This window comes from Rousettus aegyptiacus, unplaced genomic scaffold (genome assembly GCF_014176215.1).
Source record: "Rousettus aegyptiacus isolate mRouAeg1 unplaced genomic scaffold, mRouAeg1.p scaffold_m13_p_12, whole genome shotgun sequence".
In the NCBI taxonomy this organism is placed as follows: domain Eukaryota; kingdom Metazoa; phylum Chordata; class Mammalia; order Chiroptera; family Pteropodidae; genus Rousettus; species Rousettus aegyptiacus.
Window position 1 is genome coordinate 9273734 of NW_023416287.1, and position 15141 is coordinate 9288874.

Below are 15141 nucleotides of genomic sequence, written 5' to 3' on the forward strand. Positions count from 1 at the left end.
CTCCAGCAGAGATGGTGCTAAAATGCTTTGACTCCTTTAACACCTGCTAATCTCTCTTAAAAAGAAATGCAAGTTCAAAAACAGACGAGTACAGGGGGCTGAGTTTAGAGCCTTCAACGTGCACTAGACACTGTGAGACTACGTAACACTGTGCCTGTTTTCTTTGACTTTATTCGTGGTTCTACAGGGAACGTTTGCTTATTTTCCATTTACCCTTGGATATAAAATTTTCTTTTTCACACTCCATATTAACTCGTTAACCCCTTACACCCATTCGATAGATGAGGAAACTGAGGCACAGAGCTGTTAAGTTACTTGCTCGGGTCACCCAGCACGTAACTCCAGAGTCCGTGTCTTAACCATCACACGATGGGGCACAAAGCAGGTGCCCAACACACAGGAGATGAGGGACTCTGGCTGCCGAGAGGTGTGTGCTTGAGCAGATGAGGGTGTGGGGATGAAGTCGTTGCTTGCTTCCCAGTGAAACTCAGGGTTCCCAGTCAGCTCCCCTGATGATGTGAGTCTCTGCGCCGATGTCCTGTCTGAAGCCCTGCATGGAGTCTGCTCCTGCTCCCAGCCTCCCTGAGGGAGAGGCCACTGAAGATACTGTTTTCAGAGGCGGGGCAGGGGAGAGGGAGCAGACAAGGAATGATGCAGCAACCAGGAACTAGCAAGGGAGAGGAGCCATGGCTCCCCAAGCTTGAAGGAGAAGGGGAGAGGTACCCCAGATCTGAAGGAAAGCTAGAGCCAGGAGGGGCTCCAGCTGGCGCTCTGGCCAGAAAAGGAAGACAAAGGCCTAGGAGCCACCGCATGCAGGAGAGGGAGCGGAGGAGAGTGAGTGGGCCCTCCGATGGCCTGCCGCTCCCTGCCCTGCAGCCTCACAGCGGGGCTTGTCCTGGTGAGACCAGCTGGAAGCCAGAAACCAGTCTGCAGAGTGTTGCCTCCTGGAGCAGCAGCAGGGTGGAGAGTAGATGGTGGGGAGACACAGAGCCATTCACCCCTGGGCCTGACCTGGCATCTTTTCAATCACAGTATGCCCAGAAAACTCAGAGTGGCCAGCTCCTCCTTGGTGACCCAGGCAGAGTGATGGGGAGGGCGTCGCTCACAAAGGTCTCTGGGCCTCCAGACCCAGGTTATGGTGTGGCCCCGTCAAGCCTCCCGTCCCGCACTGTGCTGAGCTCAGAAACGTTAACAAAACTTCCACTCCTTTATCTATCTGAATATGCATTTGGCACCTACTGTGTGCCAGGCATGGTCCTAGGTGCTAAGGGCGGAGCTATGAGTAACACGAACCCGGCCTCTGCCCTGATGGAGCTGACTCTCCAGTGGGGGAGAACTAGGCAACAAATACGACGATTGCAGGTATTATGAGTGCGGTAAAATAGGTTATTAAATACAGAGAGTGCCTCGGATAGGGGCACCACCTGAAGACAGGCAGTCAGTGCAGCCTCTCCGAGGAAGTGACATTTGTGCCAAGACTTGACAGAGGAGAATAAGCCCATCATAAAAGATCTAGGGAGTCTTCCAGGTGTAAGGAAGAGCAAGTGCAAAGACCCTGGGGCAGGAGCCAGCTTGGCTTGTCCAAGCAGCAGAAAGAAGCTGCTGGGGCTGGAGAGCAATGGAGAGGAATTGGGAGAAGCGGGCAGAGGCCGGATCACGTGGGCCTGGTGGCACTTGTAGTGAGTTTGCATTTCAGTCCCTGAGCCGTGAGAAGCCAGGGAAGGGTCTGAGCAGGCAAGGGACGGAACTGGGACTAAGGCGAGATGAGCTCCTTGCACTCGACAACCTGGAGTGAGCGCCCTTCGATTTTGTACCCTTAGCACCTCTTTGAGTGATATGATCTGATTTGAATTTTAGGCAATTCCCTAGGGAGAACAGAGTGGGGGACAAGTGTGGGAGAAGCAGGGAGACCCCGTAGGTGGCTGTCGCAGTCGCCAGGAGACACAAAGCAGGCAGCACATCCCCCTCTGCGGAAGCCGGGGCCTCTGATGAGCTCCCTGAGCCTGCGCTTTGGGGTCGGGCTTCCCCATCTTCCTTCAAGGTCGCAGGGAAGGTGACTCAGCCTGCCTCTAACGAGCACGGTTTCCTCTCAACATGTCTATTCACTCACACTCTCTTCTTTTCTCTCATCGTAAATAAATGAGACCAAAAGTCTATGTCTGGACAGGACTCGAGGGCTCATTTCCTCAGGAAGTGGAAAAATGACCGCAGAAAGCAAAGAGCGGAGCAAGAGCCGAAACCTGCCTGAGCCCAGATTCGCGCCCCCCCCTGCCCTCCCCCACCACTGCTCGTGACCTGACCTGATCCGGGATTGTGGTGGGACTGAGGGATGACTGAGGTCGCAGTGGAATGTGACAGTTCTTCTACCTCAGCTTTTTAGCCCTCAAGTGTCTCTGATGTCATTTTGTTTATTTTGCAACTTAAAACTTGTATGAATAACTTGCCCAGCTCTGGGCTCTATTGTCAGCACAGCTGCCCACACGCGCCCTGTGGTCTGCGTCCTTGTACTAGACCATCGTTCCCATTTTATTCACAGGAAAACTGAGGTTCCCCACTGGCTTATTATTGATGGGGAAGGAACCAAAGCCGGTGAGCGATGGAGCCGGGCCTGAAATCTGTGAAGAGTCGCGTAGCCCAAAAGCAGATGCCATCCCGGCCTGTCATCCAGACCCCTCTCTCTGGGTCACATGCTGTCTGGGAGCCGGACTGCATCTGCCTCCCCTCTGCACCCCCCACGGTGCCAGCAGAAAAGAGAGAATCCAAAACATCCCTCAGAGTGGGCTTCTGTCCTTTCTCTGAGGGTCAATTGTCTGTCGAAGTGCTTGGACGGTTCAGTGACGGGCTGATTATCTGATTTGGGACTCGATCTGCCACCAACACATCCACAGGCTCGCTGGTCCAGGGGAGCATTCTCTCTCTGCAGAAGCGGTCACAGAAGGCTCTCCTACCAGCCTGTTCTCTGAATGAACTGCGAATACTTTTCTTTGGCCGAGTTAGATGTGTGCTCTGCTGTAACTGTCCCCGATGAGGGCGACTGTCAGCGTTCGTGCCAGAGGCCATCATAGTAAACGTGCAAGTCCGAGCAGTCGGGCAGCAGACAGGCGGCCTGTGCAAAGAGACTGACCTGATTCTTTTCCTCCTCCTCTAGATCTGTGAACAGAGAGGGAAGAGGGCAAAGGAACAGATCCACGAGACGCAGCCTCAGACTCCTGCCTCCAGCAAGAAGCAACAGATCAGCAAAAACAGAAAATGGCACGCCCCGGCCTCCTGCTGTGCCTGCTCTCCGCGACTGTCCTCTCTCTGCTGGGTGGCAGTTCCGCGTTCCTGTCGCACCACCGCCTAAAAGGCAGGTTTCAGAGGGACCGCAAAAACATCCGCCCCAACATCATCCTGGTGCTGACGGACGACCAGGACGTCGAGCTCGGTAAGCACCCCAGTGAGCAGGTGGCACCTGCCCAGGGTCACCGGGCCCATCCACTGGGGCTAAGGCTCCCAATGCAAGATGTTTATGTCAAGCTGTAGAATTTACCTCCGATAGATTTAACCAAGTCACAGGGGTTGCCCCACACCTGTGGATTTGCAGCCGGGTCAAGGTTAGGGGTCTCCAGCCTTTCCCTGGTGCAGAAAACACTTTGAAGATTTCTCCAAAGTCTTAAGGAGAAGACACATTAAGACCAATTCCTATTTTCATCCAACTTCCGTTGAATGCCGGCTATGTGCCAGGCAATATTCTAGGGCCTGGAACTTTCGTAATAAGTAAGAAAGACACAGTGCCTAGTTTCATGGAGTGAGGGAGAGAGATGATCGGCAGGATTGTAAATTCACATGTAACATAATTTCAGGAAGGGAGAAATGCTCCACTGAAATTGAGGAGGGAGCTGTGCTGGATGGGGTGGCGGTCAGAGCTACTTTGGACTGGAAATCAGGGAGGGGCTGCCAGAGGGTGATGTTTGAGCCGACACTGTGCGTGCGTGTGAGCTCGTACACACATACATGTGTGGGCCCCTGCTCCACCAATCTCAAGCTGTGGGTGGACTCAGCGTTCCTTGGTGACATCCAGGAGCAGGAAGCCATCCCTATGGGCAGTATCCTGACCTAGTTCACAAAGATGGTGCCTCAGGAGGATGAGCTCGGTGCCTGTGGTCCTGAGCTTCCTCCCCTCACATCACTGTGTGCTCCAGGTAGAGCAGGTGAGATGGGCTCTTGCCAAGGTCGGGTTCATTTACACGGATGGCAGGCATGACAAGGGCTCCCGGATGCTACGTCCGAGGGATCGTGGCCTCCTCGCCTTCCTTTTATTACCTGCACAAGCCACCCCTGGGCCACATCCGTGGTTCACTGTGTGTAAAGCATCCTGACTCCTCGTGCTCTATAAGCAAGACCCTGGGCCCTGCCCCCAACAAGCCGCGAGTGTCTTTATTTGCATGAGACAAGACCCCATAGATGTGACCACCAAGAGGGAGGCCTCCAGAGTCTCTCGCTTGAACCTTCTGCTCTCAGGGCTCAGACTCCACTTATATTTTCAGCTCACCTTTGGGGCTCTCTCTCAGCATAAACCTTCTTTCTCCTTATCTTGTGTCTCCTTCCCCTTGAATTTACTGATGTTAAGGGCTCCATTTCTCCACATTAAACCCAACACCAACTCTGCCCTATAGAATTATAATGCCAGCCTCAAATGCAAATGACTATGTAATTTAAAATTTTGTAGTTGCTACATTTTTAAAAAAGTAAAAAGAAACTGGTGAAATTAATTTTACTAACATACTTTAACCCAGTGTATCCAAATTATTATCTCAAAATGTAATCAATATAAAAATGGTTAATATTGTTTTCAAAATCTGTCACATTTATACCTAGAGCACTTATCAATTAAGACTAGCCACCTTTCAGATGCCCAGTGGCCATTTGTGGCTTATGGCCACCGTTCTGGATGGCACATGGGCCTTGTGCATTTTCCTTCTCCTGTGACTTAGATTTCTCTTCTCATCATCAGTACCACCATGTATTGTGAAGATGTGGGGAAAAGCCTTCCTTCCAAGCAGGGAGCGTAGCATGTGCAAAGGCCCTGAGGCAGGACCGAAGAGATGGCTGTGGCTGGAGCCTGGGAAAGGCACATAGGAAATGAGACTGGGGAGGGAGGGTGGAGCCAGATTTTGGAGGCTCTCCTGGGTGTAGTGATAAGGAATGCCAGTAGTTGACTAGAGGAGGGGTTGGCCTTTAGCCTCTGCCCACTGTCAAAAGACAATGGAATATCATCGGTAGCAATAAATTTAAAGGTTTACCGGCTAAGCCTTTGCAACCCAATGTAAATTGTGATAAACTGCAAATCTACACCCCTTTTGGATCCATTATTAAAAACATGAATCAATCTGTTCACTGCCAAGAAAGGGTGATTGATATAAATCTAAGTCATTCCTTATAATGATTTGTATTAATGATCACAAGCATAGATTTTCTCAGGGACTTTATCAGTGCAAAAAGAATTTGCAGCCAAAGCAATCAGAGCCCAGAGCTTTTGTACACATGATACCTATCTCCCTGGCACCGTTCAGCACAAGCCGTGTTTGATAACCATGGGGAGTCTACAGACCTCGGTCATAGGTGCATGAGTTTCATTTCTGGCAGAATTTTGCAAAGAGCACTTGCAGGTAGCACCTGGACCTGAGGGCACTTTGGTCTTGCCTTGTGGGGCCCCTTGAGCTATTTTGGTCATAGTCCTGCCTGGGAATTCAAGACACCCCGGGCTTTCATTCATGCATTCAACAGATATTTATTAAGCATCCACTCTCTGCAGTGTACTGTGCTGCGAACTGGAGGACTGGGGGAGGGCCTTTCTAGGTAGAACAGAAAAGGCAAAGATACTGAGTTAGAAATGAGCTCGGTGGGTTGGGACCGAAAGAATGCCTATGAGGGGGAGTGGACGGAGCTGGGGTGTAAATAGAGACGAGACCAGGAGGACTGGGGTCAGGTCGTGTGGGGCCTTGTGGCCGGGGCCTGGGTTTTGAGTTGTATTCTCGGTGAGGTGGACATGGATGGGGGGCCTTGAGCAGGCGAGGCTGTGACCTGCCTTAGGTTCCAACAGCATCTTTCTGACTGTCATGTCGAAATTGGATTTCAGAGAGCAAGAGCAGGGACAGGGACACCCATTAAGAGGCCAGCACAGCAACTGGGCAGGTGACGACGGAAGCTGGGACCAGGGGAAACACGGAAGGGCTGAGACAATGAGAGATGGGGTGGAGGGGGCAGTTAAGGAAAAGGGGCACATCCGGGGTGACTCCCAGATTTGGAGCCTGAACCAAGGTGAGTGAGTGAGCTCCCATTCTTAGGAACAGCACATTTTTGCTGCAGCAATGTGATCTAGCGAAGCCTCATGTCAGAATCTGGTTGTAAGTTTGCATCTGTGACTCTCAAACCAACCAGATATGCAAATAGAGGGAAAGGAGCTGTGGGTATGATGTAGACAGAAGAGAAGAGCCAAGAAAATCATGGCTTAAAGTGCATAGATTCGTTCTCTCCATTTTATAGCTGGAGAGACTCAGGCACAGAGAAGTGAAGTGACTTGTCCAGAGTCACACCGCCGTAACATGGCTAAACACGATTTGAAGCCAGAGCCCATGGTCTTAACCACTGCTCTGCTCTACTCAACCAGTCTCCTGGGATAGCTGTTGAGTCATTTCTAGACTGTTAGTGTGTTTGTTAGTTTTCACTGGTACAAATATCGTTGCCGGAAATGTCTTCATACTTGCATATTTGCACACTCAAACCAGTGTTTCTGAAAGATAAATTCCAGGAAGTAGATATGGTAGGTGGTGGGTTTAGAGCCCTCATTCTTGCCTCTGCCACCCCCTCCCCACAGCAATGACTTGCATAACTCACCAGCCTTCCGCTCACCAGCCAGGCCAACAGACGGCAGAACTGGCTTTTGAAGGAGGCTGCCCTCTTTTCAGGAGGTGAAGGATGGGAAGGTGGCAGTGGGGGGGTGGGGGGGGTGGTGAGCTTTTTATAAACCACCAGACAGACCCAGATCAATAATGCATATTCCCAAAAAGGCCAGCACATTATCTCACAGTCTGCGACAACTGGCGCACAGAGGGTGGTCCTAAAAAATTTATCATCTGCTATTTTCTGCTCATCCGTGCGGCAGTTCCGACAGTTCTTGGGGCTGGAGACTTCTCAACTAAGATAATTCCAGGCTTTCTTCCAGTCCCGGGGTGGAGAACAGCCGTCCATCCTAATTAGGGCCTGGTTGAGAGAATTGGTGTGGGATACAGCACAGAGGGGGTCTCGTGGTCCTGTTTCCTAATTGCAAGGGCAGGGGGACAGTGCGTCCATTTTCCCTTTCCATACACGCGTTTGACAACAGCTCCCTGTGTTGTCACTCAGAAATGTCAAGCACCCAAGGGAACTGGTCCCAGGGCATATCGGTCATTAAGTGGCCTCGGTTATCAATACATTTTCAAGGCCGTTGGGCAGATCCCTGGGTTCGGATGACCCTTGGAGGCCAGCAGGGTCTTGGCCGGCCGTCTTTACCAAGCAGATGAGGGAGAAGCACACGGAAGCCCAGGTCTTGTTTGCATGTGTCCTTCAGTCAGTAGGCTCTGCCGGAGTTTGTGGGCTTAATTCAATGGAGACAACCCCTTGGCGAACCTCGGGCGCTTGGACGGGCTCCGAGACACCAAGACGAGTTAGACATGGTCCTTGCCTGGAGCGAGAGAGTATTCGCAGCACCCCAGTGCCGTCGGTTGCATTGTTTGAAATTATCTTTAACTGGACTTACTTTTTGAAACTTAACTATTATTTTAAAAGGAAGCTCTAAATTATGACTGTAAAGGAAAAACTAGTATCCATTGCCTTTGGTAAAGGTCACTGCCAAACCAAGTATGATGAGAACAGCGGTGTTTTTACATTTCAGCGAGATGCTGCCTCCCCGGAGGCTGTCATGTCTTTGTTACAAAGGGTGATGGGCAGTTCTGAGAGAGGTGTTAAAGGTCAGGTAGTACCTCCCTGAGACTTTCTCCTTGACCTTACCAGCAGGATGCAGACCGGAAAAGGGAAGAGCTTTCTCAAGTGTGAGTCACGGGCATTTAATGTGGGGGCCACAGTAGTATGGGAGCTACATGGTGGTAACTCTTGTGTCTGAGGGTTAAGGAGAGAGTCGGGCCCAGACCCCAGACTATTAGGCATTGATTCCCCACTGCTCATCTCTGAGGGTGCATGCCAGCTAGAAATAACGTGCCTTTACAGGCCCCCCGAGATTGCTGGATTTCAAATGTGCCCCTCAAGACCGCATGACCTGTGAAAGATGCACGTTTTAAAAGGATGATTAGGCTTTCAGTACATCTTTAAATGAAAGTGCTCACACTACAGATGTAAGGATGAGAACTCTCTGGCAAGACAACTGAGTTCAGATCCTCACTGCCACTGACCGCCTGGCCTTGGGAGTGTTCCTTGACCACTCTGAGCAAACCAAAAGGAGGAGTTTATTTGACTCGTGTAAATAAAAAGTGCAAGTAAATTTCAAGCTTCTGTTGTGGTCGGACCCAGGGTCTCTCATCTGTCGCTCCATCTCCGTGGCCTCAGCTTTCCTCTACATTGGCTTCACCCTCAGCCCAGCTTCCCAAACCCATCCCTGGCGTCTCCTGACCTATAGTGATGCTCCACCCTTACAGAAGGAGTCTCTCTCTCCTGCGAGTGCCAATAAAAGCCCCCAAACTAACCTGGCACTCTCTGTGGCATCCGGTCAACCATGAACCATTCCGGGGGTGGAGCACAGCGATTGGCTGGCCTGGGTCACATGCATGTTCCTAGAGCCAGGGATGAGGCCAACCACCCATGAACCATGAAGACTAAGCAAGGTGGGTGGGGGCGATTCCCTAAAGCAGTCAAGTCTAGGAGGTGCATTGGCACTGTCACAGGCTCTCTCCAAAGCAGGGTGCCCAGAGGGTGGACCAGATTCATTCATTCAGCAGGTATTTATTAAGCACCTGCAATGTGCCAAAGGGGATCCAGCAGCAAACAAAACAGGCAGAATCTCTGCTCTTACGGAGCTTACTTTCCACTCCGAGTTAATAAAAAAAGAAAAAAACTATGCGAGGTGTATAGTGCATAAGACAGCGGACAGCAAGGAGAATAAAGCAAGGAGGGGAGGTCAGCAAGGAGAGGGGCGGGGAAAGGCAGAGCTGCGACTGAATGTGGGGCACAGCCTCACCGAGAAGGCAAAGAAGGTAAGGGAGCGAGTCGAGGGGGTTCCCCTGTGAAGAGTATTCCGGGCAGAGGGAGCAGTGAGCGCAAAGCCCCTGGGACAGACACGGTCCTGGCAGGCTCACCGAGCAGTCCAGAGGCCAGAGTGGCAGAGCAGGGTGAACAGAGGGACAGGAGGAGGTGAGGTCTGAGGGGTAGTGGGGCGGGTCACACAGGGCCTTTGAACCAGGGGGAGAGCTTTGGCTTTCTGAGTCACGTGGACACCAGTGGAGGGCATCGAGGAGAGGAAGAGCATCCTCTGTCTCACGTGTCAAGGCAGTCCCTCTGGCTGTTACGTGGAGACCACAGGGATGCCATGCGAGCAGGGACCCCAGAGAGGAGCGTGCTGCAGTGGTCCAGGCAGGAGCTGATGGAGGCTCGGAACAAAGTGGGGAAGAGAGTCAGATGCCACACATTCGTGGAGGACGGAGCTGATAAGATGCGCCGATGGATCCGATGTGGAGTGGGAGGCACATCAAGAAGTTGTCCAAGATTTTGGCCTAACCAGCTACAAGGAGGGCTTTTCTGTTTACGGAGGTGGGGGATGCTAGGGCGAGGGGCTCAGTTCTGGACTCCTACGTGGCACATGCCTGCGGACCACCAAGAGGAGCTTGTCCAGGGCAGCCAGCCTGCAGAGTCAGAAGTTCAGGGGCGAGGCCCAGGCCTGGGAGGGGCTCGAGTGGGGGAGGGTAGGAATTACATGCGGATCGTTTGCCTGTTTGTGCTTTGAGGGTCCGAGACCCTCACCAGATTCCCAGAGGGGTCTGGGATCCTCGGCCTGGAGGGCCGCTTGTGCGGGGAGTCAGGCTTTTGAGGAAAGGCCTGGGAGGGTTGCTGGCTGGGCGCTTGTTTTCCACTTTCTATCTCTGTGAACACGAGGAAACCGCACCCTGAGCTGCAGACTGATATCCAGGAATCAATGCTAAGTTGCAGGCTTAGGTCTCCGCCGGGGCCAAATGGCTGGACGCCCAGGACAGTGCGCCCAGGTCCTGGACACCAAATCAGTGGTCACTTCCGCCTCAGCCTCTCTGCGACAGTAACTCCTGACATTCCTGCCACTGCTGACCGGACTTAGAAAAACATGTCGGCGCAGGTTGTCTCAGGAAGAAGAGGCTCGTTTGGACCCACCCTGGTGTTCGACTTGCCAAGCACATTCCTGCAAGTTGGTGTTTTTTTTTTTTTTTTTTTTTCATTTAGCAACATTCGGGAGATTACTTGAATTCTGGAAGCTAAGTGTATCAGGATTAAGTTTGGCTGCATGTAAAATTGCAGTGGCTTAAACTAGATAGAATTTTGCTTCCCACTCACATGAAATTATCTGGAAGTCGCGCGGCAGCCCAGGGCTGCCATGGTGGCTTCGCGGTTATCAGGGGAGCTTTCTGTTCTGCCATGCTTATTGCATGGCTTCCATTTCAAGGTCTCCTCGTGGATGTCTGGGATGAGGTCCTTAAAGGGAACTGACATCACATACAACACAGACAAAACTTATTTACTTAGCCACACCGTCTTAGCAAGAAATGTGGGGCACACTCAGATTTGGGTTATTCACGGAGGCTTAAATACTTTTGCTATAAGGTGTGAACAAATGTGGGGAAACCACTAACCCAAGGTGAGTTAGTAGCAGTGGGGTCATCCCCACCCCAAGACCAAGGGGATGAAGATAGTGAAGGGTTACCGGAAGCTGGAGACACAAAGGGCCACCCATCAGTAGCTGTCACTCTCTGTTGACCCCCCCAGGAAGGAGATGGAGGGATCCATACCCCAACCTCCTCTTTTGGTGATGTCCCCGTAGGGCCCCCCACTGTCCAAACCCCGCCTAAAGCCAGAGACCAGACACTTGTGGATGCAGTTTATCCAGGTCAGCTCCCTGGGCTGCAGAGCTGGGCAGAGGGATCTGGAAGGCCAGGAAGGACTCCTTTCACGTGTAGCTACAAGAGAGTCTGGGAAGTGTAGTTTCCTAGCTAAGCGCATTGAAGATTAAAATCAGAACTTGTTAAGAAGGGGAAACAGATTTTGGTGGGGAACCCAGGGTCTTGGCCACACCAGAGAAGACGAGCAAGGGACTCCATGAGGGGCATCACCTCTAGCAGTGTGGTTGGGTGACGAGCCCTACACCATGAGAGGGAGACAGTCACATGGAAACTAGGGGAGGAGCATCCCCGACAGAAGGAAAAGGGCAAGAGCCATGCGGCAGGAAGGACAGCCAGCAGGACCTGGGGAGTGAGCGGGAGAACGTTGGGGGTGAGGGCAGAGAGGAGACGGGGGAGGCCAATGGAAAGTCGCGGAAATGTTCTGAGCGGGTCAGATGCTCATGATTCATGTTGCAGTGGCTCACTCTGGCTGCGGGTGGAGAGGGGGTGGCCCAGGGACAAGAGCAGGATCGGGGAGACCAGGTGGGAGATGATGGGGGTGCAGCAGAGGGAGAGGGGTAGATGGAGCAGGTTCTGTTTTGAAGGTCGGGCAGGCAGGGCTTGTTGATGGATTGCAAGCAAGAGGGGAGGGAAGGAGAATCAAGGATGACTCCTAGGTTTTTGGCTGAGCCGCTGGGCAGATGGTGGTGCCGTTTACAGAGATGAAGAGACTGGGGGAGGAGGAATGAGTTTGCAGGCTTAGCACAGACATTATACGGCTTTGCAAACAGCACCCACCAGGCAGGAGCTAGGTGACTGGAAAATGGGCAAAACACCCTGGAGATCCCTCAGGGTCGAATAATGAGCTTCTGTCAAGGACAGTGCATTGGAGAATTACAAGTAAGAGGAACATTTCTGGGTGGAGCTTCTCAGAGAGGAAATGACCAATGATTGTTGGGTCCCATTGATTATACGAGCGACCAGCCCTTTCCCAGAGTCCGTCTGCCAACTCCCCTCCATGGAGCATGACCCTATCAGAATTTTCTCCCAGAAACTTCTGCAGCCAAAGCCAGCAGAAGGCAGAGGAGGAAAAATGAACTTCATGATCTCTCTGACAATCCAATGTTCATTAATGAAATTCCAATACTGCCTCGTCGACATCTGTTTAATTGATTTCGGGTTTGAGAACCAATCTTGAGCCTTGGCTTTTTCTAGCTAAAAACAGGAATTACATTTGACTTTGTTTTGTAATATCCAAGAATCAGCATGGCTCCCCCTGTGCCACCATCGTGAGGAAACCTCATCTGAGAAACAGGTCCTGGGGATCCAGTGTCATTTGGAATTGAGGTTTTTTTGTTTGGTTTGGTTTTTTGTTTGTTTGTTTGTTTGTTTTTGCCAAGAGACAGCAATGAGCACTTTCCAGCCCAAGCTTGGAAAGCAACAGAGTCCCTTGGCCTAGATGTGGCCTCTGGTTTGTCCCCCAAGCCTTTGTCTCACCCTGTGATAGGGATAGAGCTGTTCTGGGGCAGTTGAATCGTGTCAGCTAAGGGTTGCAAACTCAGTGCTGATGGGGCCTGGCAGGTGGTCAAAAGACAGATGTGGGCATGGTGGGGACCAAGGAAACCAGCCAGATGGGGGCCTTCTACAGCCAGCCTTGGCTTCTCTACCTATGGGTCATCAAAGCCAGGTCTTTGTATTTTTCAAGCAAAGCCTGAAAGCTGGATTGATATGTAATCTCCCAATTAAAAATACAAAGTTAGCAATTAATTCAAATTTGTACACGCTTTTGAGCAGACCTAAATCAAACACACGTGCAGACAAGATTCTTCCAGAGGCACGTGATTTGTGACTTCTGTGCTACAGTATAATTGGGAGCTACAATAATTAAAATGTTTAAAAGCTAGCATGAATTAAGTGATGCCTGTATGCCAAGCATTGAACTAAAGGCTTTGCATTTATTTTTCTCGGTTATAATTCTGCAGTCGTCCAGATGAGAGATGATACCGGTTAGACGCAGATTTAAGTCGAGACTCTGGGTTTCATTTTTAACCTTGTGTCCCACCTCCCAGGACTTTCCCAAGGAGAGCCCAACATCCCAGACTGTATTTGCCTACACGCGTCGGAAGTCATCGTCTCATCGGTTACCTATCAAAACCAGTGCTTCCTGTGCCACCCAGGTCGGGGCCATAGGAGCTTGTCTGGGAGGGACACACAGTGCATCTGCTCTCAGCTGTCACAGGCCTCGAGGGCAGAAAGTGAATATGAGCCACCTAAGCCCCAGGAATGGCAAAAATTGGGTTGTGTTTTGAATCTCGAAAGCCCCCAGCACCTGCTAAGTCCCCATAGGTAGCAGTTGCTCTGACCCAGACTTTTAGAAGAGCAAATGATCACAGCATCTCCCAAAATGCCTCACTGAATGATACAGGTGATGCACGAGGTCAACTCATGGGACGGGTCAACAGACGCTGACTTTACTCCTTCCAAACTTATTTCGATATATATATATATAAAAAAAAATACATCATTAGCATATCAAATCCAGAATTTCACATAGTTACTTGGATTGAAATTCAAGTTCACTTTTTTAAAGTCACTCTAAAGCAGAATATCCCATCATGTAAGTTGTCACACAGGTGGTGCATTAAGAGGCCCAGAAAAAAAGCAGTCACGACGTGGGTGGGCAGATGTGTGTCATGGAGTGGTTTGGGCACCAAAATGTAAATACCATCGTCAGGGTGGTGGGGCCTCCCTGGCCCGTGAGAGTCACAGAGAGGTGTCAGGGTGACCTCACCCCTGGCCCAGCAGGGTAGGAAGGTTTGATCACGGAAAGAAACCGAGTCTGTTTTTGTCTCTGTGTCCCCAGGTTTACGTTGGACAAAATAAGTTTTGGTTGGCTGGCCTGGCTTCGTTTGAAACACTGAAAACGGGCCTGTTTATTTCTGTGCGGCCACGTCTTCCAGGTTCTTCCCCTCCCGTCAGAGCCATCCATCTGCATTAGGGCTGTGCTGGGCGAGGAGATTAGATCATATGTTTTTGCGTTCCAGATGTGACTTTACAGTGCCTCGTCGCTATGGCAGTTTTAATAAAGCAGGTTCCTGTCCCCAAGGGGAGGCTTAACATGTCACGCTGCTTACGCACAGATGCCACTGTCATTTCAAGGCATCGTTAAATTGCACTTTAATAGCAGAGTGACACGGCTGTCCTTCAGCTGGCTTGTTTAGGCAGGGGTGAGTGTACCGAGCAGGCGCGCGCAGGGAACTACTGGTCAAGAGCAGCCAATCGCTCAGCTCCTCTGGAATTAGTAGGATGGAGATATAAGCACTTGGAGACCCTGCTTTTGAGCCCATTAAGTATAAGAAATGGTTCTACGGGCCGCTTGCTTTTTGCCAACACAGCATTTGGGGCTGCTGACTGCAGGTGAATTATTCACCAGGTGGCAGTCTCCCTGCTTTCCAGAAGGGCCTGACAGGCTAGGTGGTCTGCCAGCTTTGTCCTTTCTGCAGTCCCTAGAGACCAAGAGGCTGACATCTCATCGCCAGAGGCTTCCTCCTTTCTCTTCGTTGTCTGTGAAGACCAGGCAAAGGGTCGATTCTGCCCGGACTGCCCTAGGTTCAGTTCTTCAAGAAATATTTATTGAGCACCTACTATGTGCCAGGCACTGTTTCAGGCCTTGAGGCTGTAAGGCACAGTCAGTGACCACAGCCATCGTGGTGCTGACATCTGGGACTGCAGGGGGACAGCAAGCGAGATAACTATGTAAAGACACATAGTACGTGAGGTACGAAGAGTGGAAATGTAAAACAAGGACTCAGATGTGAGATATCTGGGCGAGGAGTTAAATTGTGGATGTGACGGCAGGGGAGACCTCAATGAGAGCTTTTGAGAAGAAGCAGGACGGGGGTGAGGGCACGGGCCATGGGAGTACCGGGGGAAAGGCTCTGACGTGGGAGTGAGCCAGGCGAGTCTGAGGACGAGGACGAGGCCCGTGACTGCAGAGTGGGCGGGGAATGGGGACCGGATGCTGCAGGGCCTGCGGATGACCACAGGGACT

At 51.4% G+C, this 15141-nt stretch overlaps 1 protein-coding gene across 3 annotated transcripts in view; it reads left to right on the forward strand.

Annotated features, from left to right (window-relative positions):
* Positions 1 to 15141, forward strand: part of SULF2 (sulfatase 2) — a 104376-nt gene that overhangs the window by 20395 nt on the left and 68840 nt on the right. For all 3 annotated transcript variants that reach the window (XM_016143704.2, XM_016143707.2, XM_016143703.2), the window contains exon 2: positions 3149 to 3424. In XM_016143704.2, coding sequence (XP_015999190.1) covers positions 3250 to 3424 — 175 coding nt within the window. In that variant the 5' untranslated portion in view covers positions 3149 to 3249. The remainder of the gene's footprint in view (positions 1 to 3148; positions 3425 to 15141) is intronic.